This window comes from Pelecanus crispus, chromosome 1, assembly GCF_030463565.1.
Source record: "Pelecanus crispus isolate bPelCri1 chromosome 1, bPelCri1.pri, whole genome shotgun sequence".
In the NCBI taxonomy this organism is placed as follows: domain Eukaryota; kingdom Metazoa; phylum Chordata; class Aves; order Pelecaniformes; family Pelecanidae; genus Pelecanus; species Pelecanus crispus.
In genome coordinates, this window is record NC_134643.1 from 209,776,895 (window position 1) to 209,801,741 (window position 24,847).

A 24,847-nucleotide genomic window follows, 5' to 3' on the forward strand; every position below is an offset into this window, starting at 1 on the left:
TTTGTTAATTTCTTCATCCCAAACAGTGCGTCTACATATCTATAGCTGTACCATTAGCTAATAATTTGGCAATTATCTCTTGTAGTAAAAGATCAGATGCTGATTGCTGCTACGAGATTTACTGAAATACAACAATAAAAACAAAAACAATTAAAACTTCACTTAAGCTAAAGTTAAGGCACCGTAAGGAGGACAAAAACACTCCAAAGAACAACCTGTTTTGGCATTTCTTCCTAGGTCAAGAAATTATTATTGCAAAAGCTGAAAAGCAGCAACTAAAAAAGCATTACCAGTTTAAAAACTTGAACATGGCTACTAGATAAAAGACATGCCAAATATCTTAACTATGATGTAGGTGTGCCTAACTCACCATTTAGTGTATGACTACCAAAAGAAACAGCACAAAGTTTATAACTGGCTTCAGAGAGAGCGATTTCCTCCACTAGCTAGCCTGAAGTATGGTACTCAGCTTCTTCATGTGGGACTTAGATACTCTGGCTCATGTGTGACATATCTCTGATTTGAAGATCTCTACCATCTCTTGTATGAGATATCACCTCAATGATGAAATAATGAAAATAAAAGAAGAAAATTAGTTTTGATTATATTTCTTTGCCTCACAAAAACAGTTTCAAACAATCAGGTGTTTGCACAAAATAACATACTTTCTTAAAAAAGCATTTCAGGAAGTTTTTTTTTAGATCAAATTAATTTTCTGTAAAATTTACATACAGAAAACTTACCCTTCTGTGCCTTTTAATAAGAAAACCTAGCAAAAAACTGAAAGATTAATGAGAAAGGCTAATTTTACTGCATGTCAAATATTTAATTCTGCAATTACACTGAGATTGGAGATGTCCAGATCAAAGCAACTGTAATGTAATAGATAAGAAAGATAGCAGGCTGATTACGAAAGATCAGGCATGAACTATTAATTTATTTACCTTTGTAATTCCATCTAAGCTAAAAAATTGCATTACTGAAAAGAAATTCACTTGCACAGCAGGAAAGCTCTTCAACCTAACATCTAAACTTTTTTCAAATGCTCAAAGCAATCTTTGCTAAGCTATAATTATTTCCTAAGTCTCTGAAAATGTTCTACTTTACAGGGTTTAAGTGACTGGTAAATCAACATCCCACACACCACTTAAACCAAGCTGACACTTGTTGCAAAATTTTTTGTCCATAAGTTAAAAATCAAACACATTCTCACAAGCTGAGTTTTTCCACAGGAGTTAATAGTACTGTGAGAATCCTTCTCATTTATTCTGTTAAAGGATTAAAATAACTTCATATGCATTACCTCTCTTGCCAAATTGTGTCCGCAATTACTTCCATTAACAAATTTACAACATAGTGTACATTTTCCCAAATGATTGAAGAGTTCAAGAAAAAAGAAAAATCATTGATCTCAGTAATTCTTCAAAACCAAGTACACTGAAAGCCCGATTTAGATCTACAACAGTAACCTGCCGGATAACCAAAACGCAACAACACCCAATACTTAAAGAGGGCATTTTCCTTTTCTACCATCACTACATTGTTTAGTTCAATATCCGTATAGAGGAAAAAAAGTGATAAACTGTTGCATACCTGTGGAACTTTTGTAGAACTGTCTCTATTCGCACTGCTAAGAATAGCTTCGTGTGTGGCCTGCCTTTACCTTCCAAGAAGGCTATGTCTTGCAACAGTTTCATTTTTCAGATTTTAATAATGCAGCAAAAGTAATACAGAAAGAGGCGGCTTCTTATTGCACGTAAGTAAAAAAAAAGAAAAAAAAAGCACAGATTAAGAAGTGACATAAAATGTTTATGTGCACCACGTCTCCTTGTTACATGTTAGCACACAATTTGATTACATATTTCTCAAAACTTTCAGTTGCATGATACTGTCTTGTATTTTTGCACTGCATATTTTGTTCACTGGTTGAACAAAAAGGAATATAAGAACTAGAATATTGGAGATGTCAGTTAAGATTCTGTTGGATAACATCATAAGATGAAGTACAAGCATTTGAAAAAAAAAAAAAAAAAAGAACCAAACAAAAAAAAAACCCTACTGTAAAGTACTTTGTACATAGGGAACTCTTTGTCCTTGTAGCTATTCCAGAGAAAGAGATTTATAGTGGAGTCACTCTCAGAAATATAATATACTTAGCAACTGCAGAGCAAGAGCACCACTCAGTGGAACTATCAGATAAAACAATACTGGTAAAGTCAAAGTTATATATTCATAGCACAGCAGTAATAACAGTTCCAGGTAATTCTACTAAGACAAAAATCTTCCTCGGAAAAAAATTTAGGTAAGAAAGCTGCTAGCTTTAGTTTATAACACAGAAACTATAATTTAAAATCCTATGCTTAATAGTGATTATTTGCTGGCTCACCTTCCCACATACAATTACTAAGTTTTCATTACTATCATATTTCTTTTCCAAAACTACAAATTATAATTCCAAAAAGGAAGATGTATGGCCATAAACAAAACCTTTTAAAAAAATACCAGGTTCCAAATTTTAATTTAATTCACAAATATTTATGTATAGTTACATAATGTGGAAAACAATTGCACAACCAGGCGCTGACACACTCATGACAGTTTTTTCTTATGCATAATAACAAGCATTGAAGTTCCTTTCTCTCCTCATTAAAAGATAGAAAAGATGTATACAAGCTGTTGACAGCTAACTATGCTAGCTGTGGAACTTCAGATATTGGAAAGCCAGAAATTTTGTTAACAATGCATTTTTTACTCCTTTGTATATACTGTGAAGCTTGCCACCATGAATTCAGATTGCAGATACAGTGACTTGCCCTAATAGCCCCTTTTTTGTGTTAACATGTACCTAGATCTCTGACAAAAGAGGGAGAGGTGGATAAAGTAGCCATGGATAAAGGTGGATACAGGACCCATGTTCAGGAATCCTAGCAGGCTGCATCTGTCACTAGCTTGTTTCAGATTGGTCATCCGGATACATGGTTTTTCAGTATCACTACTACAAAAGCGCCGATTTAATTCCACCATTTAGTCTTTGGAATCACAAGCATCTCCAGAATAACCACCATTTTTCTCTCTATGGGTAAAAACACTGAAGCCTGTTTGCATCAGATCTCAAAGTGTTATGTAGTCTCACCAACTCATATTCACAAATTAAATCTACACAGCTGCTGAGTGCAGCTGCCCAGGGGGGACGCGGCAACATTTGCTTTATGGTAAGAGGTCATTAACAATTGCCACCAACAATTCTAGGACACACTGGCAGGAGCCTCTCTTGCTACTGAAGAAGATAAGAACTGAATGTTGTACCTTAACCCTGCTTTTACCCAACTAAAAACTGAGTTCAGTTTCACTGCTTTTCCTACATTTCTGCTGAGATTAAACTCTTTCCCCGATACCAAATCCTACTTTAAACTTCAGCTTCATGTTGTTATTTGGAAACCCTAGGACAGGCCATCAACAAGCTATGTGACAGAAGCAGAATAGCAACCAAAACATCATCGATAGGATGAACTCAAGATAATTTCTTCCTAAATTTAGCCTGCTAAAATTGACATAATTAATAGTAAGCGACAATATATATTGACGGCCTAACTTTGATTCCACACCTCTTGTGACAGCAGTGACTAGGGACACTGAATGAAGAATACACTCAGACACAAGGTAAAAGAACCTTGATTTGTTCTGACACTGCCTGCAAAATGAGCAAGGGACACTGAGTTATCCACTATTTCAGCAATTTAATGTGAGGGAAATGAGAAAGGAATAGTGAACAAATAAGTAAAAAATACAAGAGAAAGGAAGCAGCAGAGATGAGATTTTTTTTTCTTTAAATAAAGCCAGCTAATATTGAAGTAAAAAGATATTTTTTCTACTAACTGGAAAAGAACTAAGAATATATTCCCTTACAAAGCTGAATGCATTATATTCCAAAATGGAAAAGTAATACAAATACAGGTTTCTAAACCTAAATGAAAGTTAAACCTCTACTCTTCACAATTATTTCCTACTTTCAAAGGGAGAGTTTAACACATTTCATAAGGTTTATGAGCTAGACATCAGCAACATGCCTTTAAAATGCCAGCTACATTTCCAGCTGCATAAAATGCCAGCAGAGGATACAAGCTATCCCTACTTCCACATATGGCATGTATAAATGACTTTTAATTTTCCTTTTCTCAAGAAAATGTTACAATACAAAGAAGAATGTTTGAATGTTTTGATTTTCACTATTTACCGGCTGAAACAGGAAAGCTTTTTAAAATGAGTAATTAGGGAGTCTTGTAGTAAGGCCTGTGGCAAGTGCAGCCAAAGTGTTTCCAAGGGCACTGGGTCTGGCTGCTAATGTTTTCATAGCAGCCTGTACGGCATTGTGGTTCAGATCCACGCCTAAAAAAGTGCTGATGCCACACCAGTATTTTATCTACTGCTGCAGTGTTTGCACAGCATCAAGGCCTTCTCTGTCACTCTGCCTCCCCAGTAAATAGGCTGGGGTGTGCAAGACACTGGCAGAGGACACAGCCAGGACATCACTTTGTTTTGTTTTGCTTTGAAGAGCTACGATAAATGCACTGGCCTCAAGCTTAATCTGGTATTTGGGCCCTGCATTACTGCAGTCCCTTCAGGGGTGTACCTGTTCCAGTGCAGCCTTATCCATGGGCCACAGCTCCTGTCACAAAACACAGAACTGCACGGGTGTGGGGTCTTCCACAGGCTACAGCATGGCACCACATGCTGACCACCATCTTTAGAGTGAGAGTCTACAGCAGATGGAACTGAGTCACAGAGAACAACTTCACTTTGGATTGTAGTAAAGTTTCTGTGCATCTTAGCTAGACGTGCCAATCAAAAAATGTACACTTGCAATAATAATTATTAAAAAGGTGTAAAGTGATCAGAGAGAAAGTTATCCAGTCAGGGTTCATTTGAATCTTTACCTTACTACAAAAATTATTTCATAGCATAAAATGCTGGGCAAATTGAAGACCGTGAAGAGAGATTCTCTAAGAACACAGCTAGTACTGTCATATCTGGTTAAACATTTGAGGAGTTGTCTCAGAAACTAAAATTCCAGTAAATCGTAAATCCCAGTATGTTTCTCCTTTAACCCAGTCATGCATCAATGAACACATAAATGATCTTCATAAAACTGTACTTAAAAATACACTTTTGCTAAACTTCTAATTTATAATTTGGGTCCTACTATAGTCAGCGCAACATTTCATACAAATAAATAGGCCAACAACTAAAGTTTGTGAAGTTTAGTCTTTTACCAGGGGTACCTCAAATGTTTTCTCATGATCCTTTCTCACAAGGATTTCTGCACACTCACAGCAAAATCTTCAATGCCAGTTCACTGCAGTATTGGGCCTGGTGCTGACACACACAATGTCCATACTTCTGGGACAAAGGAGTAACACTCACAGTTCACAGGCTATAAAGTTCTCATGGGAATGGATCCCACTGTCCCTTGATGGAAAGTTGTCCCTGCTTCTACCTAACAGACAGCAAACCCATAACGAAAATATCTGCAGATGCCGGTCCTGCCAATATCACAGCAAGATTCACGACCTTATTTTTCCAGGGTTCTGCTTTTCTAAACTGGAAATATATCCACATCTGGCATAACAGAAAACCCTGAATAAACAATGAGGACTGCATTTAACAATAAAAAAAAGCAAATGCACAACACATTCATACACTATCTTCTAATTACGCTAAATTTCTACCACACAGATTGGTTCTTTGGGAAACATTAAAATGTTCAGCACTTAAACGCTACAGAATCTGCTCCGGTCACCATAATGCATTACCTGGTAAATTAGTCTTCATAATATCAATGCCAACTTGAAGTTCAGGCTCAGCTGCAAGAACTGCATAATCTCCTTGATGAGAGACATTGAAGTTGTAATTTGAATAGATACTGAACACGTTATTTGCTAGGAAAGGTTTTCCTTTTGATGTCCTTTCCAAGTGTATTTCATTCCAAGGTATGCACAACTTTTCTGCAATTAATTTCCGTATCAGCAGGCGACCAGCCTATGAAATAAAATGGAAGTGATTCATACAGAACGACTATGCTATGTGCAAAACATCTGTGGTTGCTAGAAAACCACCTGCCTAAAAAAATGTGCTTTTGTTATTGCCAGTAGAAAGTAAGAGTGAATTTTAGCCAAACCATTTAGATTTCTCCCTTTTATAAAAGCCTGTGTCAAGTAAATTTAACCAAGAGTTCACCAGACCCGAGTATGTAATACAATTGTTATCACTATTAGCACAAAGAGAACACAAGACCCAGTAAGAAGCAGTCCCAGCCTAGAACAATCACATAAAATTTTTCCTCCTCTACCTTATTTACTTACTTAGGATACTTTATTGCAGAGATGAATAATTTTTATACCACATTGAACAGCAAAAACTGGCTCAACGGCTTTCCTTTCAGTACTTTCCTTCTGTTACTTAGGTGTTAAATGAAACACTGAAGAGCTAAAAATGATGAGTAACTTCTTATAGACTAACTAGCTGAGGCCTGTATTACTACCACGTTGTTATGTGAGGTTTAAAACCTGAATTACATAAACCAGCTTTATTTTCTTACACATTACACTACTGTCTTCATTTATAGTCTTGAGTACATTGATTTTGTGTCCTAACTTGACATCCCGACATAAAACTTGAGAAGTCTTTCACAACAACTACAAACAGCAGAGTTCAAACATCGCTTTTTCCTCCTAAATGAAGGTGTAAGTAGAGCTGGCAATTAATGCTTTCTAATGTATTTACTTCCCTGAAACGCCCTTGCAGGACCTATTTTCCTACAAGGAGTCACAAATGTGGGCCATGCCGAATCTACAGCGAGACGACCGCGTCCCCACGGGAAAGGGCCGGTCCGGGGCCCACGAGTGGGGCCAGCGGGGGCTCCTCAGCGGAGCGGCCTCCGCCCGCGCCCCGAGGGGCCCTCGGCAGCCTCCACCACGGCCCCGCGGAGCGGCGGGGCCCCGCCGGCGACACCCGCACTCCCGCAGCAGCGGGGAGGGACGAGACGGAGGGCTCCGGGGCAACGCGGCCCTGTCAGTCCCGCCCGTGGGCTAAGGCCGCCAGCCCCGAGGGAGGGGAAGCCGCCCCCCGCCACGCCCCCCCGCCAGCAGTACCAAGGCGGCTTTGGCATCGCGGGCAAAGACAAAGCGGCCGACGCGGTCCTTCTCCTCGGGCTGCACCAGCCGCGCCGCCAGCAGCCACTCCTCGCGGCGGGGGCGCCAGGCGGCGCAGGGGAAGGCCCAGCGCACGCTCCCCATGGCCGCCGCGACACGACACGACGCGATGTGCCGCGACACGGCGCGACGTGCCGCGACACGGCGCGACGTGCCGTGACACGGCCGCGCTCCCCAGCGCCGTCCAGCGGCAGCGGGGCCCTCCCCCCTCCGCCTCCGCGCCGCCGTGAGCGGCCGGCACAACCCGTCCGTCGCACCCCGCCCCGCCGGTGGGTGGGAGGGACCCGCTGTGGAGGCACGGCGGCCAATCCGATAGCAGAGTGCCCTGTGAGTGACAGGGCAATGCGCCAGCTATCGACTTATCAGGGGACGGGCCGTGCCCGCAGCTCAGCTACGCCCGTGGTGTCGTCAGCGAGCCCAGAGAGGACGCCGCTCCGGAGGATGGGCGGGCTTTCGTCTGGATTGACGGCCGGAGGAACCATTCCGACTGCAAAAAGGGGCAGAATGACACCGGAAGGAGCCAATCTGCTGGCGTTGCTGCTGCGGAGGGTGGGCCAGACTGGTCTGCGAGCTGCTGGTGTTGGCTGCAGGTGGGTGCGCGCTGTTCGGAGGGAGCTCTACGGGGGGGACTAGCTCTTCGCCGGTTGCGGAGAGGCGGCAGCGGTGGAGACCGCCGCATCCCGTGGCCGGGCCCCGCGGTCGCGCTGTGAGAGGAGGGGAAGCCCTTTGCACCGTCCTGCCCGTCCTGTCAGAATTAGTCCTCCCTTAGAATGAACGGAGGCGCCGCAGTGCGCATGCGCGGGCGGCCTGGGCATGCTCAGTAGCGGCGCTGAGGCCGCTGCCCTCCCTGCGGCGGGCGGGACGAGGGGCGGGGGCGGTGGCTGCGGCCGTGGTTGCGGTCTCTGCGGCCGGCGCTGGCGGGCCGCAGCGTCGGGCGGGGACCGGCGGGGACCAGGGACTGGTGCGGTATTGCGCTGATGAGGTTGGGGGTGGCTGACAACCCCGGCCCTGGCAAGAAGAACGTAAATTCCCTGTAACTTCTGGCTGCCCCCGCTTTATGCGACTCAGGGCCGCGTTTATCCCCGTTGGGGATAGTGTCCGTTGGGAGCTCTTGTGGCACCGTTGTACGTTAACGGCAGATGATTCCCCCCGGTGTCTCTGGCCCCATCGTTGCCATTGGTACATCTATGCTCCTGAAGAACCGTCCCGACCCCTGGCAGAGCTGACACATCCCAGGAGCTGTAGCAGCAGGGGTGGCCTCTCCGCCGTCCCTGGACTTGCTGCTTTGTATTGACTGGAAAAGAGGAGACAATTGTTCACACACCAGATGCAAAAAGTACTGCATCACCCTAGTTTGATTCTGGCTCCTAAAGATTATGTCCAAACAAAAGCCTTTTCTATCCTGTGCTCTTTGTTCTGCTAAAAACTGTAATGGTTGTCAGAACTGGACTCCCATGTGCCCTCAATTACAGGCCATCTGAAAATCATCAAAAGGTAATAATTTTGTTTACGCTTTGGTTTTGAAGTTGGGCCACAGCTAAAAATTTAGGGTCTATTTGAAAATTTATGACCCTTCTTCCTGTTTCTTGCCTTTAGAAATATTTATGCTTTACCTTCTATATTGACCATGTACAAATGATGCAAAAATATTGCAAATTACATTATTTCAGGTATTTATCAAAATCTTTCACTGTTTTTTTTTGTTGTTTAGTGTTCCCAGTTCCCTGTTAATGTGAAAAAGTGCTGTTTCTAACCAGGCCAGAAGAACTGCTGTCTTTCTGCCCAAAATAAGTCTCTGTTATAACTGAGTATAGGTTGGTCCTTGCAAAATATTTTAAACACGGAAGTAACATTTGGGGAAAAAAAGTGTTTAAGCAAGGAATCAGTAGTGTAATTCACTTATTTTTAAATATGATTCCCATTTTTCTTTATGACTTAGTCAGGTAAGGGGTGTCATACATACTCCCTTATATATGTTCCAAAGACAAAGTTAACTGACTGCAGAGGAGGATTTAGCATAGTCAAAAAAAAAAAACAAAACCCCAAACCACAAAAATGCTATTCACCAATATCAAATTGTAGCTGAGGCTTACGTGTCAAGCATTGTATTCTGCACACTTTGAAGAGGAAATTGTGGCCATATCTATATTTAGTTACTGATATGTGATAATACTAATGGAATGTGGATCATACCTAGTTCCAAAAAACCCCTCAGGTTTGATTAATAGGTTTGACTTGTCCATGCTTTCTACTTAGAGAGATATAAACATGTAGCAGTTTTTTCACTAGCAGATTTATTGATTTTTTTTTTTTTAAAATAAGTATCAAGTGCAATCTGAAGGTCAAGATGCGCTGTATAATGTGGAATATAATTATGAATATATTCAATATAAACCTACATTTTCATTGGAAGTAAAACATGCTATGGTAGTAAGTTATGCTAAATTATTCTATTAATTATTATTCTATTATTCTATTCATATTGCATTTATGTTTTGGGGAAAAAACACATATTTTAATGACCTACAGAAATGACAGACTACAGAACCCAGTAAAAGCAGTAATTTCATCTTCTAGAATCTGTAGTTACTATTTTTGCCGGAATAAGAAGTACAGCATGGCATTTTAATTTTTTTTTTTTTTCTGAAAATGAAAATTACAGTTCTTGAACTTTCTTAGCGAAGAAAATAATTTGCAAAGGAACTTGATGAATTTGAGAAATTTAGCTTTAGGATAAAATCCAGTCAGTTTGAATTCTCCTAAGTGATTATTTTCTTTATCTTAATGGATTCATGTGTTTGTGAGAGGATACGCAATTAAAGATCACTGCTTGCAGAGAGGGAATCTTCCACGTTTGGAATGCCTCCAGGAATCAGTGCAACTTCACTGCTTCCTGCTGGTACAATGCAGTTGGTTGTTTTTTTTTTTTTTTTAATGCTGGTTTTTTTCAATCACTTCTAAAAAGCCCAAAGCTTTAAAGTTGCTGTGTCACCTTTCCTTTGTAGAATACTGTCTCAACATGTATTATTAATAAATGCCACTTTTGTGAATTAAATGTCTCAGAATGTCACATGCATCTTTTTTGATTGTCTAAAAAAGATTGAATATTCATTTTCTGTGAAGTTCAGTTATTTATGAAAAAGCTGTGAGTTGCATTGAAATTTCCAGACAGGAACCTGGAATTCTGTTACTGTCTGTTTTCAATCTTAGACAGTCAATGACAGTCAAAACAGCAATACAGTCTAAAAGTACAGAACTTTGTACTTAGTATTTATAATTGAATTACATTTCAGTCCACTCTTGTCTTTTTAGCCAGGAATTAGAAGTGTCACCAAATCCTTTAGATACCTGTTCCATTCATATTTGTCTTGCTGAGTTTTAAATTAGGTCCTGTTAAATTACATGTGTAGTGGGGAGTGGTGTCTTTGAAAATTGTTAACAAATTACTAATTTCTCCCCCTTTGCACAGATAAGGAGTGAAAATAGCAAATTGTCTTGATGGTCATATAGTAGACTTAATAATATAATACTTATTTTTAAAATTAGATTTTAAAATGCTGACCTTGATCTTTTCAAAGCTTACATTAACTGTACAGTTAAATTTTGTATTAAAAAAAATTATAAAACTTCTCTGGAGAAGTGTATACAATTTCTTTATCTTCATTGGTCATAATTCGTTCTTCCTCAATACATAAAGTATGCTGTAAAATGCCGCATTTAAGGTTTCTCTTTTTTCTTCCCTAGTAAGACATCAAGGTGGGAGAAGGCTCAGTGAGAAAAGTAATGTTCTCTTGAAGAACAATTTATTTCTCATACGATACCTGCTAAGAACTATTAAGAATTAATATTCTTTTTTTTAATTGGTCAGAGAGTGCTGTAGCACAGGTACATTGTGCTTTGAGATAAAGCAGATAGATTGCTTTACACTTGTTTGTAAAGTACCGAATAATGGTTGAGTTTAGACTGGTTTTGCCAGCTGCATTGGTAGAGGAGAGAACATTTACACACAGAATGTTGTTTGTACTGTCTGAATGCACACATGCCTCATGTAAGATTGGTGCCTGTTGTGCTGGGAACAGTCTCGGGCTTCAGTCCCATTACAAAGGTTCAGTCATGTTTATGGGCAGGCAGGCATGGCCCTAACATGGTTTTTCTGACAAAGTGCTAATTTACGTATACACAATACTTACATATGCTCAATACCTTCACAAAACAACATTCTCTAGGCTATCACAAAGTCAAATATATATTTGCATATATATTTTTATCTTACTATTATAAAGTGATCAAAACAGTTTGGTGTAAGTCTTCTCCAGTGTCAGTCTGTACCCTGTGTCCTCATCTGGGTGTTCATGCTCCATTCTTATTAGATACGCCCTTGTCCTCCCTTGTTTAATAAATTTTCCTCTGTTATTCACTTACAATTAATTGTACATCTTATATACCATTCTCAACTTCATTAGTATATTTAAACTTCTGTAACCATTTTATCTGTTAGTCGCAGCACCTAAGGCTATTTTGACTTTCAGCAAAAGTGTTTATAAATATATGTACTTTATATGAGTATGTTCTGATTGATGCTCTGGTGAGAACTACAGTAGACCCTGCACATACTAAAGTTCATCTCTGCTCAAAGTTCACTCTGCAGTTCTGTTTGTTTTGCTGTTTCAAATCTGGTAGAATAGATGTGAACATCATTTCCAGGAGGCATACTGCAGTGGTTATGATTTTAGTATATGACCATTTAGATGTTCTGAAAATGGCTGTCCTGGATGTTTTTGGACTCCCGTATAAGTTTAACAGTATGCTGTGTTTACAGTCTCTTAGTGTAATAGCTAGGATTCAACAAATATCCGGGTTATTAAATTGATATTCAAAAAGGCAGCTGGACTTTGCAAAGGATAAGTATAAACAAATGAATTACACATTTCAACTTCTTCCACTTAGAGAATTAATAAGTACATCTAAGAAGGACTGTTGATGGCACCAACTAAAAGAAAATCTTTATAACTATGTTATGTCTTATAACTGTCTTTGGAATGGGAACATTAGCATTGATGAAGTAAAAAATTCCTCTAGAAATTCAGTGAGTTGTTTTGGCCGCTGTTTGCTTGGTATACAAGTGTTAAGGTCAGTTAAATATTTTCTTGTAGCTTTTTACCAATAGATGACATACTAATAATACCAATGTGTGTATATCTCATATTTTGACTATGGGCTTATCAGACTCCTCAGTGGCTACTCTAGGTCAACGAGCTCATTATGTTCTAGGGCCACGTGTTTGATGTGACTTTCAAGCAGAAAAACAGGGCAAATGTATTAACGTTAAGGTGGTTTGGTTTTAGAGGGTTTTTTTTTTAGAAAACCAAGCTAATAGCTAACCAGGTGTTTGTCAGTATAAGATGTGTAAACGCTCAGTATGCGAGCAGAGTTTTGTCAAGTAGTAGGGTAGCTTTAATTTGGTCACATCAGAGAACATATCTGATCTCACCGCAGGCAATACCCAGTCACGTACGCCAGTACTCTGGGTCTGATGCATCATGTTACAGGAGATGCTGGAAGGCTGGTTGTGTGACAAGTACCAGGTAGGTCAGATGATGGAAGAGGGCTGGAGTATATAGCCTTTGCCTGGCATGATAAGAAGCTGTATGGCACACAGCCATATGTTAAGAAGCAAAAGTAGGAGATCCCAACTATAATGAACCTCTACTGGAATTTGGTTCTTGGTAATCCACATAAAGACAGACTTTGTAACTAGAATCCTGTGGGAGCAAATACAAGGAGGCTCATTGCCCAGCTTTCCTGAACTCCAGACCTACGCAACATATGTCTGCACCCCCTGTGTTTTCTACCCTTTTCTCAGTAACTTGATCAAATATTTATAAATATAACTATCGATTAATTCATATGACTTTGTAGAAGAATGCATGAAATAATTATAAATGCTAGTTGGCCTTGTTTAACACAAGTTTTAGCTGAATTGTATCATGGTTTAACCCCAGCCCACAACTAAGCCCCACACAGCTGCTCGCTCACTCCCCTCACAGTATGATGGGGGAGAGAATCAGAAGAGTAAAAGTGAGAAAACTCGTGGGTTGAGATAAAGACAGTTTAATAGGTAAAGCAAAAGCCATGCACGCAAGCAAAGCAAAACAAGGAATTCATTCACTGCTTCCCATCGACAGGCAGATGTTCAGCCATCTCCGGGAAAGCAGGGCTCCATAACACGTAGCGGTTACTTGGGAAGACAAAACGCCATCACTCTGAACGTCCCCCCCCTTTCTTCTTCCCCCAGGTTTATATGCTGAGCATGATGTCATATGGTATGGAATATCCCTTTGTTCAGTTTGGGCCAGCTGTCCTGGCTGTGTCCCCTCCCAGTTTCTTGTGCACCCTCAGCCTACTCGCTGGTGGGGTGGTGTGAGAAGCAGAAAAGGCCTTGACTGTGTGTAAGCACTGCTCAGCAATAAGGAAGACTTCTCTATGCTATCAACACTGTTTCCAGCACAAATCCAAAACATAGCCCCCTACTAGCTACTATAAAAAAAAATTAACTCCATCCCAGCCAAAACCAGCACAATTGTTAAGATATTTCGGGGGGCTGTAAAACCAACAGATCCAGTAAAGTAGTAAATTATTGCCAAAATCATCAAATAAAGCAGGAATTGGATACAAGGGAGATGAGAATTGAATTTTTTAGTATTTATTTTTTTAATGGAGTGGAGGGGAATATGAATCAGGCTAAGCCATAGCACAGTATTCATTAGTATGTTCCTTAATGATGGACAAAAACATTAGAGGTACACTGCTGAAATTTGCTTTTAGTAAAAAATAAGGAGACACTGCTATTACAGATTAGGATTAGGATGCACTGGATGACCTGCAAATTGGAGTAGTGAGACACTGATGAGATCTTAACTGTAATGCTGTACAACAAATGTGGTATCAATGAAAGAAATATGAGATCAAGCTGGAGTGGATGAAGAGAAAATGGCAAGAAATAATAAGGAAAACATAAATTCAGTCTTACAGAAGGACCTTGGAAAATTTGACAATTGTTCATTCTAATAAAAGTTGAGAGAGGATATCAACACTCTTGATAATTGTGAGTGAATAGATATACAAAGGAAAATTAAGTCAAATGACAATTTTGACAAAAGACCAAATATATGTAAGCATTAATAAATCAATTGTGTAATTAAAAGAAGGTTTGCAGACTTGGCACCGATGTACTGGGATAGTATTTCTGTGGAAATCGTGGTGGTAAAAGAAAACTTTCTGAAACAGATTGCTTTTATGAAAGTTATTATATGATGTCTTTGCCTAAAACAGCAGAGACAGACTTGATGACATTAGATGTTTCGATGTTCATTATACAAAGATGAATATTACTGAAATTGGTAATTTTACCTACAGAAAGCAAGTAGTATGTCAGAGCTTGCTATAGAAATTGTGTGTAAAAGGAGAAACATGTCTGCTATCTATTATCAGTTCCAGAATTTTGTGAGAAGGTTTACATTTCCTTTAGAAGAAGTGTTACTTTACATGATGCCAAATAAACCTTGGAATTAACTTACTTTTTTTTTTTAAGTTTCATTCAAATGTGGGAAACTAACTTTACTGAAACAACTCTGCTTTTGAATATTCAGTCTTTTGAGGAACAGGCTTTTAAGTTCATAAGAAAAGGGTATTCTAGAGAATTCTGACATATAAAAAAGCTTTATGATTTATGGAAGTTGGGGGTTATGAGGCCATACATTATCAGAATAAATGGTGGTCTTGTTCTTCTGTATTTTCCTAGTTCCTCAGGCTTAGAATGGAAAGAGTGAATACATGAGATTGTCTGGCCATGGGAAGGAGAAGATGCCTGCTCCAAGTGTGCCAGTGCTGGCAGCAAGACCAATGGATCTCTTCTATTCCAGGAGACATGGAGGTCTATTTGTGGTTGGAGCTACCTGACTAGATAAAGTATAGATCAGTCTGCTATGAAAGTACCTCCCATGAAGAAGATTGCCCGATGGCTTAGTTTGCTCTGAATGTATCATGTTATTAGATAAGACTTTTCATGAAATTAAAAACCAAACCCAGTATTTTTCTGGTTTCCGAGTTTGGCTTGGAATTTTCTGTCCCTTTCTTTGTCAGTTCAGGTGGGCCATTATCTGTTGCTAATTTTAATTGGAATTGTGGAAGCAGAATCCTGCCATAGAAAAACCTTGGAATGTTTCCTTAAGCTTTAAAATATTTAACTCAAATTTGCAGTAAGGGCAGTTTATGCATCTGTAGTAAAAATAGCACTTTAAATAGGTGTAAATAAAATATACTCATGTTTAAAGTTTCTTTATGTTGTCAAAGTGGAGTAAACTATTTTTAATGTAAAAAATAGTGAAGTCCAACTTACCATACAAACAATGCACTTCAGTATAGGGATTTTCACCAGAAAAACTTGGCTGCGGAAAGGGAGATTGCACTGTCTTAAACTTAAATCGGTTCTGAAGCCAGTTAATTTACACCACTGTAAATGAAGCTCACAGTGTGCAGCATAAGCTGTAAGCAAACATACAACTTCATAGCAAGACTAGAGATACAAGATAAAATCAGTATCAATTGACTAAACACTCAAAGTTGCACTGTCACCAAACTGTCTCTAAATGAGCCCATTTGGTAAACCCTAGGAATCCTGTGATTAGGCCAGGCCTTCGGTGTTTGTTTGTATTCTGTTGTTTTAGCCTGGAATGCCTAATGGGAATCCACTTAGAAAGTAGTCTAGTAGCCTGTATCTCCCTTCCCCTGTAAGCTGTAGAAAGACCATTGGTTTGCTTTGAGTTTGGGGATTTGTGGTATACAGATGAGCCTTTTGGAATCTGAAAATATGTAACAAAGTTTTCCTTTTCCATCTTCATTTTACATCAAATTGTAAAGTCTTTCTCTTAAATGACCATTAAAAATTATAACATGCTCCTTGGTGTGCTTCCTGTGGACTTTATTGAAAAAATTCCTACAGGTGGGTACTATTTGTAGTGTTGTTCTTTGATACGTGTCAGATATTTTACTTTTCAAAGTATGCTACATGTATGTATTTTGCAAAGTAGAAGTATTATTATCAAATTCAGTGTAAAAATCACTTATAACACAAATTTAGAACTGCGCATAGGACTTACAAACCAAATTCAGTGCTGGGAATTTTTTTGTTTGTCTTATGGTACATTGATTTGGGTTTTTTTAAACAGTAAGACTGTAGAATCAATTACTTATTATTCCATTTCTGTTTCAGGAATAGGTTGAAGAAACCATGGCTAATCAACGGGATTACATTAGCAGACCTCTTTGCAATGGAATTTCTGTTCCGGAAAATAAAATCAATTCCTTAGTGGCTGAGGGTCATGGACAACAAATTTTAAAAGTACTACAAAAGTTCAGAGAACAAAATACATTTTTTGACTTTAAAATTCTTGTGAAAGATGAAATAATTCCTTGTCATCGTTGTGTACTGGCAGCGTGCAGTGATTTTTTCAGGTAAACCTAATTTTGGCATGAATTTGCAGGAAATGGATTGTAAGTTCTCTGGGAGGGAGGGAAGGAATATAATTACAGAAAAAAACCAAAGTCATCGCAACTTACATATGTCTGCAGAGTTTTGAGCAAAGTGTTCAAACATGGTATTAAAGATAGCAAAAAAAACCCCCGAAACAAAACTACAGTGTTAGATGCCTAACCATACCCCAAATACATCTGTTTGTATTTCCAAAGTGACATGAGGACTCTATGAATTTGAGATTTGGACAGCAGTCTATACTCTGAAATAGAAATGTCAAACCAGAAGTGCATGGTTTTGCTGCTAGGTAGAATGGACACCAAGTTGTGTATGTTAGACTTACCTGTCGCCTGTATCTGTACTTGAAGGTCTGCAAGGGTATTGTTTGACTTTGTGTGGGACAGTCTATGTACTTGGACACATTTATATTGTGAAACATAGAAGGTTGATTACAAATACATCTTGCATTGAGCAGTTATGGATAAAGTGTACATGGTTTTGGAAGGGGGCTGGATTTTGTTTCTCTGGATGGTCAGTTATAGTGTTGTCTTCAGCAGTATTTAAACAGGTATCTTCTATTTTTTCTAAACTATAGTTTTCAGCCTTTCAGCATGAAACAGATCTGTGATCTTCCTTCTGGTGCTTAAAGTTATGCATTCTTAAGGGACAGACAGATCATTCACATACGGGATATTAGTTTATGAAGAACCTTGCTAACTTTTTTATTAGTAAGGCTCAAGCTTGCAATTCCAAACTGAAAGTCTGTTTCCAAATACACTCTTCACTAAAACACAAAGCTAAGATGCTCTAACAATGAACAAATGGGCTCCTGGAAATGAGTTAATGAGCTTGATTCAGTTGCCCATACATAGGTGACAAGTGTTATTTTCAAACGGCCTGGAGCATCCCATGGTCTGTGGGAGTCTGCTATCTATGACAGAGGACATAGGCTAGCTATGTTCTTAGGACTACTGAAAAAAGAAGAAATGCAGGTGAAATAAGCTATTTCTCCACTGTAGCAGCTGATGTGTTTTTTCTCTGACACACAGAAGTACTTGCATTTCAAGTGTTTACTGCTTAACAGCACAGAGATGCTCTGGTAGAAAGGAATGTTAGGATGAAATAGCTTCCAGTGGTAATTTTTATAACTGAAGTTAAGCACATGGTAACGTGCATTTTTCACTACCTACAGGCTCTTCTGGTTAAAATTTGCCAGGAGAGACCTCTCCCTGCATGTACAGTTGATAACAGCAGCCATCAAATTCATAAATTGTCCTGGAATGCAAGGCCAACTTACTACCTTCAGGGAATAAAAAGTACCTAGGTCCATGTCGTGGTTTAACCCCAGCCAGCAACTAAGCACCATGCAGCCGCTCACTCACTCCCCGTACGCTGATGGGATGGGGGAGAGAATTGGAAGAGTAAAACTCCTGGGTTGAGATGAGACAGTTTAATAATTGAAATAAAATAAAATAATAGTAGTAGTAGTAATAATAATAACAATATTATAATAATAGTAATAATAATATACAAAGCAAGTGATGCACAGTGCGATTGCTCACCGCCTGCCGACCAATACCCAGACAGTTCCTGAGCAGCGATCGCTGCTCCCCGGCCAACCCCCCCCCAGTTTATATACTGAGCATGACGCCATATGGTATGGAATAGCCTTTTGGTCAGCTTGGATCAACTGTTCTGGCTGTGCCCCCTCCCAGTTTCTTGTGCACCTGGCAGAGCATGGGAAGCTGAGAAGTCCTTGACTAGCATAAGCAGTACTTAGCAACAACTAAAACAACAGTGTGTTATCAATGTTATTCTCATCCTAAATCCAAAACACAGCACTATGCCAGCTACTAGGAAGCAAATTGAGTCCATCCCAGCCGAAACCAGGACAGTCCACTAGATAAATTTTAAAACGAAACACCTTTAGTCTTTCTTGGCCTTTGGACTTCTGTTAGTTTTGGTTTCATTGTGTAAACCCAAGATTCAGCGATTTTTTGCTCCCTACTTGTTAGCTTTCAGAATCAATACCTTTGCCTAGATTGCTCTCCTGCTAGTATTGCTCAGTTGCTATTTTACTCTGTAATTTAGAGATTTGTATCATAGCTCTTGGGTTAATGAGGAAAGGATTCTAAGGATTGTCATTTAGTATGCAAAAAGGTCTTTGGGACGTAAGTGTCTTATTGTAATTTTATGTTCTTGTTCAGGAGGTCAGAAAAGTTCCTGCTTTACCTGATGTTCACTTCCCAAACAGTATGCTACACACCATGATTTTCTTTTTCTCTTTGGCGTCATAATAGTATGGGATTTTAAAAATCACATACTATACAGATACTAATTGTATAACTGAACTATGACATAATACTCTCTTTTTAAATAGAGACTATCTATGATGTATTAATAATCAGATTATATACTTAGTATTTGATGATTTATCTAAATCTTTCTCCCCTATCATCTTTTATCAAATTCAGAAGCTGTTGCTGTGACAGCCTGATGCTTAGGCTCTGGGAGGGTAGGGCAAGTGATGTTGCAGCACTATTCTGTTGCCAGAAGTTACCAGATTGAAAAACTTTAATTATTTTATCTTGCCATGTTAGATTGTGTGAAATAGTTAAATGTTATTACATATCTAGTAATAAAGTAGTCAAAGTTGTAATAAAATTTGCACAAATCTACTGATGAATAGTTTGTTCCATGATTTCAACCATCATCTTTGTATTCAGTCACAATCTACTTTCTGCACAAATTTAATTGTGCCACGCAATCCAGTGTCAAAACCTCATTTTTTTCCCGACATCTGCCTGTACCCATACATCTACCTGCCCACTCTAAAGCAAGAATTAAGTTTCCTCATGTTTTTTCTCCTCTTTCACCCCTCACCTACTTTTATTACTGAGGAATGCACCCGTCATCCATCCTGCCATTTGCTCAGCCTGCAATTTGGAAGGCCTTTTTTCACTTAATTTTCTGAATTCATCCACAGTGCATGACCTGAATCATGGGGCTTTTTTACTGTATGTTTTGTAAATCAGCCTTTCTTTCTCAAGCTGTTGAAACTGGTGCTGCCCTGAACAATTTCACATTTTCTCTCACGTTGACAGCTGCAGACTTCATTGCTCTCCATGAAAATCCACACAAAACACAGGTGCTGCTATCATTTTTATGACCCATCACTTTGAATATGTTATCACCACTCCTTTTTTCTTCAACCATAGCAAGCAAATGCATCGTTCTTACTTATGAGAACGTCCACATTTTAGACCTATACAGCCTGCCCACCTTATTATCCATCCCTGATTGTCTCCTTCCTCTCACATCAGTGTTCTCTGCTGTTTGCTAGATCTTTAATTTGTGTTTATATCTTCTATATTTTATTCACAGAGCCATGTTTGAAGTTAATATGAAAGAACGAGATGATGGCAATGTTACTATTAGTAATCTATCACCCAAGGCAGTGAAAGCTTTTCTTGATTACGCTTACACAGGAAAAACAGAGATAACAAATGATAATGTGGAAATGCTCTTCCAACTGTCGTCATTTCTTCAAGTTTCACTCCTTTCCAAAGCTTGCAGTGACTTTCTAATAAAAAGTATTGATCTTGTGAATTGCTTACAGTTGCTTTCTCTATCAGAAAGTTATGGTTCCATCCGCTTATTTGATCATGCGCTAGATTTTGTACAGCACCACTTTTCCGTGCTGCTCAGATCAAGTGATTTTTTGGAGATGAATTTTGAGATATTACAAAAATGTCTCGAGGCTGACGAACTAAATGTCCCTGAGGAAGAATCAGTGTTGAAAGCTGTCCTTCAGTGGACCAAACACAACTTAGAAACACGACAGAAACATCTGCCTAATTTGATTAAAAAAGTGAGACTACACCAGTTACCTGAAAAGACTTTGCAGGACTTTCTACATTCTGAAGAACACTTACTTAAGAGTGCTAATTGCTCAGTAATAATCAATGATGCAGTTAAAAGTGTGCAAAACTTTAGTGGACTGTTTCCAGATGCACGTCCTTCAACGACAGAAAAATATATATTTGTTCATAAAACTGATGAAGATGGAGAAAACAGACATACATTCTGCTACAACATCAAAACAGATAAATGGAAGGAACTACCACATACACACATGATTGATCTTCCAGGGTCAAGTTTATCTAGCTATGGAGAAAAAATATTTATAACTGGAGGATGCAAGGGGAATTGCTATAGGACTGTCAGGCTTCATATTGCTGAACCATTTCATGATGCCACTGACCAAACCTGGTGCTACTGTCCAGTCAGCAATGAATTCTCCATAGTGTCAGCTATGAAAAAGCCAAGGACAATGCACACCTCTGTTGTAACCTTAAACCAGCTGTTCGTAATAGGTGGAAAGACCAGAGGAGCTCAAGAAACCCGAAGTCTTTTGGATGTAGAATCCTATAATCCTCTTTCCAAAGACTGGAAATCTGTAAGCCAATTACCAAGAGGTATCTACTATCCAGAAGCAAGTGCATGTCAGAATATAATTTATGTCCTTGGCTCAGAAGTAGAGATTACTGATGCCTTTAATCCATCTCTTGACTGTTTCTTTAAGTATAATGCTATGACTGATCAGTGGTCTGAGCTTGTAGCAGAATTTGGGCAATTTTTCCATGCAACTCTAATCAAAGCTGTTCCAGTGAACTGTACATTGTACATATGTGATCTCTCCACCTACAAGGTCTACAGCTTTTGCCCGGAAACCTGTGTTTGGAAAGGGGAAGGATCTTTTGAATGCGCTGGCTTTAATGCAGGGGCAGTTGGAACAGAAGACAAAATTTATATATTAGGTGGTGATTATGCTCCAGAAGAAATCACAGATGAAGTTCAAGTCTACCATAGTAGTAGGTCTGAGTGGGAAGAAGTTTCACCAATGCCAAGAGCCTTAACTGAGTTTTACTGTCAGGTTATTCAGTTTAATAAATATAGGGACCCCTGGTCATCTGTACTGACAATTTGCTCTGGAGAATTTTGAAACTCCTGAGTCAAAAGAATCTATTTAAATGCACAACTTTTAGAACAGATTTTTAGGTATTAATTTACAGATGGAAAAATACGTACTGTTTTGTTTAAATCTTCAGTTTAAATTGTATGCTATAGAATTGCTTTGGAAGAGTCCATTAAATTGTCATTCATGGTAGTCATTATATAGAAAGTATTACTTAATTTTATATGCAAGTCTTCTCTGTAATTATTTGCAAAATGATATTACTTTTCAAAAAAGCATAGTCATGAGGAATTAATTGTGTAACATGAGCCATTATTTCTGTAATATTCACAGTTGTCCCAGTAGACAAATTGCTGAGTGAGAAAACTGACTGATACTGTTTTCCCTATCTAACTGAAGTTTAAAAGAAATCTACATTAGTGGGTTTTTATTTAGGTTTTTTTATATTCATAAACTTGTAAAAGGCATTCATTGTCAGCTTGATCTTATTAGAATGACCTTAGCAAGGGCAAGAGCCAAAGTGACCTTCACAGCATTAAAACCAGGTATCTAACTTGAAGAGACTGGTAATTCCTGTCATCTTACTTCAGCTCTTCAGCTTTACCAGTTTTTCTCCATCCTTGTGCCTTAGTAGTAGCTGTACTTTCGGTTTTCACCCCATTAACTGTGGCAAGATAAACTTTGTTAACATATTGCAGGGTGGGCAAGATTTCTACAGCATGGATGATTCCTGTGGCATCTTTGCTTCAGTCATGCTATTAACTAAAGAAAAAACACTTCAGGATGTTTTCTAACAGAAGTCTTCCATCTCTGAAGTCTCCAGTGCTACCTACTAAGCAGCCACTAGGCTGCTTGCAGCAGCAAGTTGTAAAATAAATTTTAGTTGTTGCTTTGGTTAACTATGGGAAAAGTTTGTATCTTGTCATACATCAAATACAAAGTTACAAAAATAAATCCCCATATTTAAAGTCAAAGTAAATAGCATTTCTGAGGTGAAAAAATAATTTTTTTAACTTCTATAGTGATTTGAATTAATTAAAACACTTTATCTTGTACTTCATGATAATTTTAAGTGCTAAAATATTACATCATAAACACTACACAATATATTGCTTGATAAACTTTCAGTAGTCATCTATTATAATGTTAAAATTGTAATGGACTTCTAATATTAGTCTAGGCATACATTGTGAAGTAAATTTGATCTCATGCATACGAAGTGGGACCTGTGTCTGAGAGAAGGACAGTGAAATTAGCTAGGTTTCACAAATTAATTTGTAATCTTCCACAGCCTGAGAATTTTCTTCCTTACCAGCTATTTGCACAAGATATTGGGAGCCCTTATGTTCTGTATAAGTATCATTTAAGCAGCAAGGTTGTCTTATGCCAGACAGAATGGTTCTGAACATCTAAACACATCTTCTCCAAGCAGTTTAAAAATGAACAAAATTTAGTGAGATGTCTAAAACATCTTTCACATGGCTTGAGACAACTGCGGTAAGTTCATTATTACATCACTACTGCATGTACTTCTTGCAAAACTCAAGCTCAATATTAATGCTTGAAGCTTAATATTGCCTAGCAACATACTTCTGTTTTAAACAGTAAACAATGGAAAGTTCCAGTTCTGTGATTGGAACTCTATAATTTCTTATCAGATACCTTTATAAATTTAGATAACATGCATCATAAATATTTTCATAAAGATGTAAATGAAAATTATGCATATTTGGAGAACATATTAATAGAGTGGAACCCTCCCACTTAATAATTTATTTGTGTTAAGATGCGTGTCAGTTCTGTAGAGTAAATAGCTTACCGTTACAGTATTTCAGGCAACTTCCACATTTATTTTGCTCTTTTCATAGTGAGTCTCCAAATCATATAACTACACTTAGCTATGTAACCTTTATAATCACCATACTGAAATGCAGGCCTTTTTATATTGGAACACAACTACTTTTTGTTAGTGCAAAGCAAATGTATTGAATAGTTTAGGAGACATGGAGAATACGACTCCTGCTTACTGAAACAGTGGGAGAAAAATAAACAAACATATAGGAGAACACTAGTTTTAGCATTAATAAGGCTACTCACAGTAGCATAGAGACTTCATTAATCATTAATTATTGCAACTTGTCACTTCATCAGAAATACAATGCCCAATTCTCCTCTGCTTGTGTTTTTGTGTTGGTTTTATACCTGAGTAATATGAGTATGCAATTTATGCAATGAGAAAAGTAACATATTATGCCCACAGTACATGGGTATAAATAGCTATGCAAATTGCAAGAGACTAGAGAATTGCGAGGGTTTTTGAATTGCCACTGTCATGACCAAATTGCTGGGTCACATAAACAGCAAGTGAGTCAGTAATTCAGGTGATGCTCTTTCCTCTAAGATTTTCCTTACAGCAAGTTTTTTTTTGGCAGTCTTCCATCCAGCTAGTTGCTATATGTATAAGCCTCTGGCATATGACATTAGATAGAGCAATGACGTATGTGGTAAATTACTCAGTATATATAGTGAAAACTGAAGCTTAATATGGAAAATAGAGATGCTTCTTTAATATTGTATGCTACATTTGCACAGGAACTAATGTCAGTTCCCAGTCTGACAATTCATTCATGGATTTCAGATGGAGTTGAGCTCTCTTACTCAGTGATCAGGAAATAACGTAGTAGTGTCACTTACTTTATATCATTGCTTACAGAAAAGTTACCATGAAATAATATGAATTTTCTTCAGTTATGTAGGTAAGCCTGTATTACAACTCTCAGAGGAAAAAAAGGTCATTTGCCACAATTCCACATACAGAGAGTTAAATCTGATAACAGAATTGAGCGCAGAAGCAGCTGTGTTAGAAAGGCATGGCTAAAAACAAGGCTTTATGATAGAATTAAGGGCCTATGTTCCAAATCCTGTAATGAATCGCTAATGATGTAAGAAATCTCAGTGAAGTCAACTACAGTACTCAGAATATGGATTACTTGCATGAGTAACTGCTGTAGGTCTGGATCAAATAGATTTTTCAGTCTACTTTACGCAGCTGTTACGCAATTTAATACAAGTCACAAAATTAGTGCAAAGCAAGTTTTTCTACATCTTTTCTGAATTTTCAAAGCTCAC

General features: G+C 38.5%; 2 protein-coding genes across 2 annotated transcripts in view; one reads left to right on the top strand and one right to left on the bottom strand.

Moving 5' to 3' along the window:
* Window positions 1–7,295, bottom strand: part of AASDHPPT (aminoadipate-semialdehyde dehydrogenase-phosphopantetheinyl transferase) — a 34,723-nt gene extending 27,428 nt beyond the window's left edge. Inside the window, exons 1-2 of the mRNA XM_075721018.1 lie at window positions 7,149–7,295; window positions 5,811–6,036 (exon numbers count right to left, since the gene is read on the bottom strand). Coding sequence (XP_075577133.1) covers window positions 5,811–6,036; window positions 7,149–7,292 — 370 coding nt within the window. The 5' untranslated portion in view covers window positions 7,293–7,295. The remainder of the gene's footprint in view (window positions 1–5,810; window positions 6,037–7,148) is intronic.
* A 477-nt stretch (window positions 7,296–7,772) lies between these two features.
* On the top strand, window positions 7,773–21,745 carry KBTBD3 (kelch repeat and BTB domain containing 3). Its single transcript, XM_075719043.1, has 3 exons — window positions 7,773–7,798; window positions 16,480–16,721; window positions 20,125–21,745. The coding sequence occupies exons 2-3, from the start codon at window positions 16,498–16,500 to the stop codon at window positions 21,743–21,745; spliced, it is 1,845 nt and encodes a 614-aa protein (XP_075575158.1). The 5' UTR covers window positions 7,773–7,798; window positions 16,480–16,497.
* The last annotated feature ends 3,102 nt before the right edge of the window (window positions 21,746–24,847 follow it).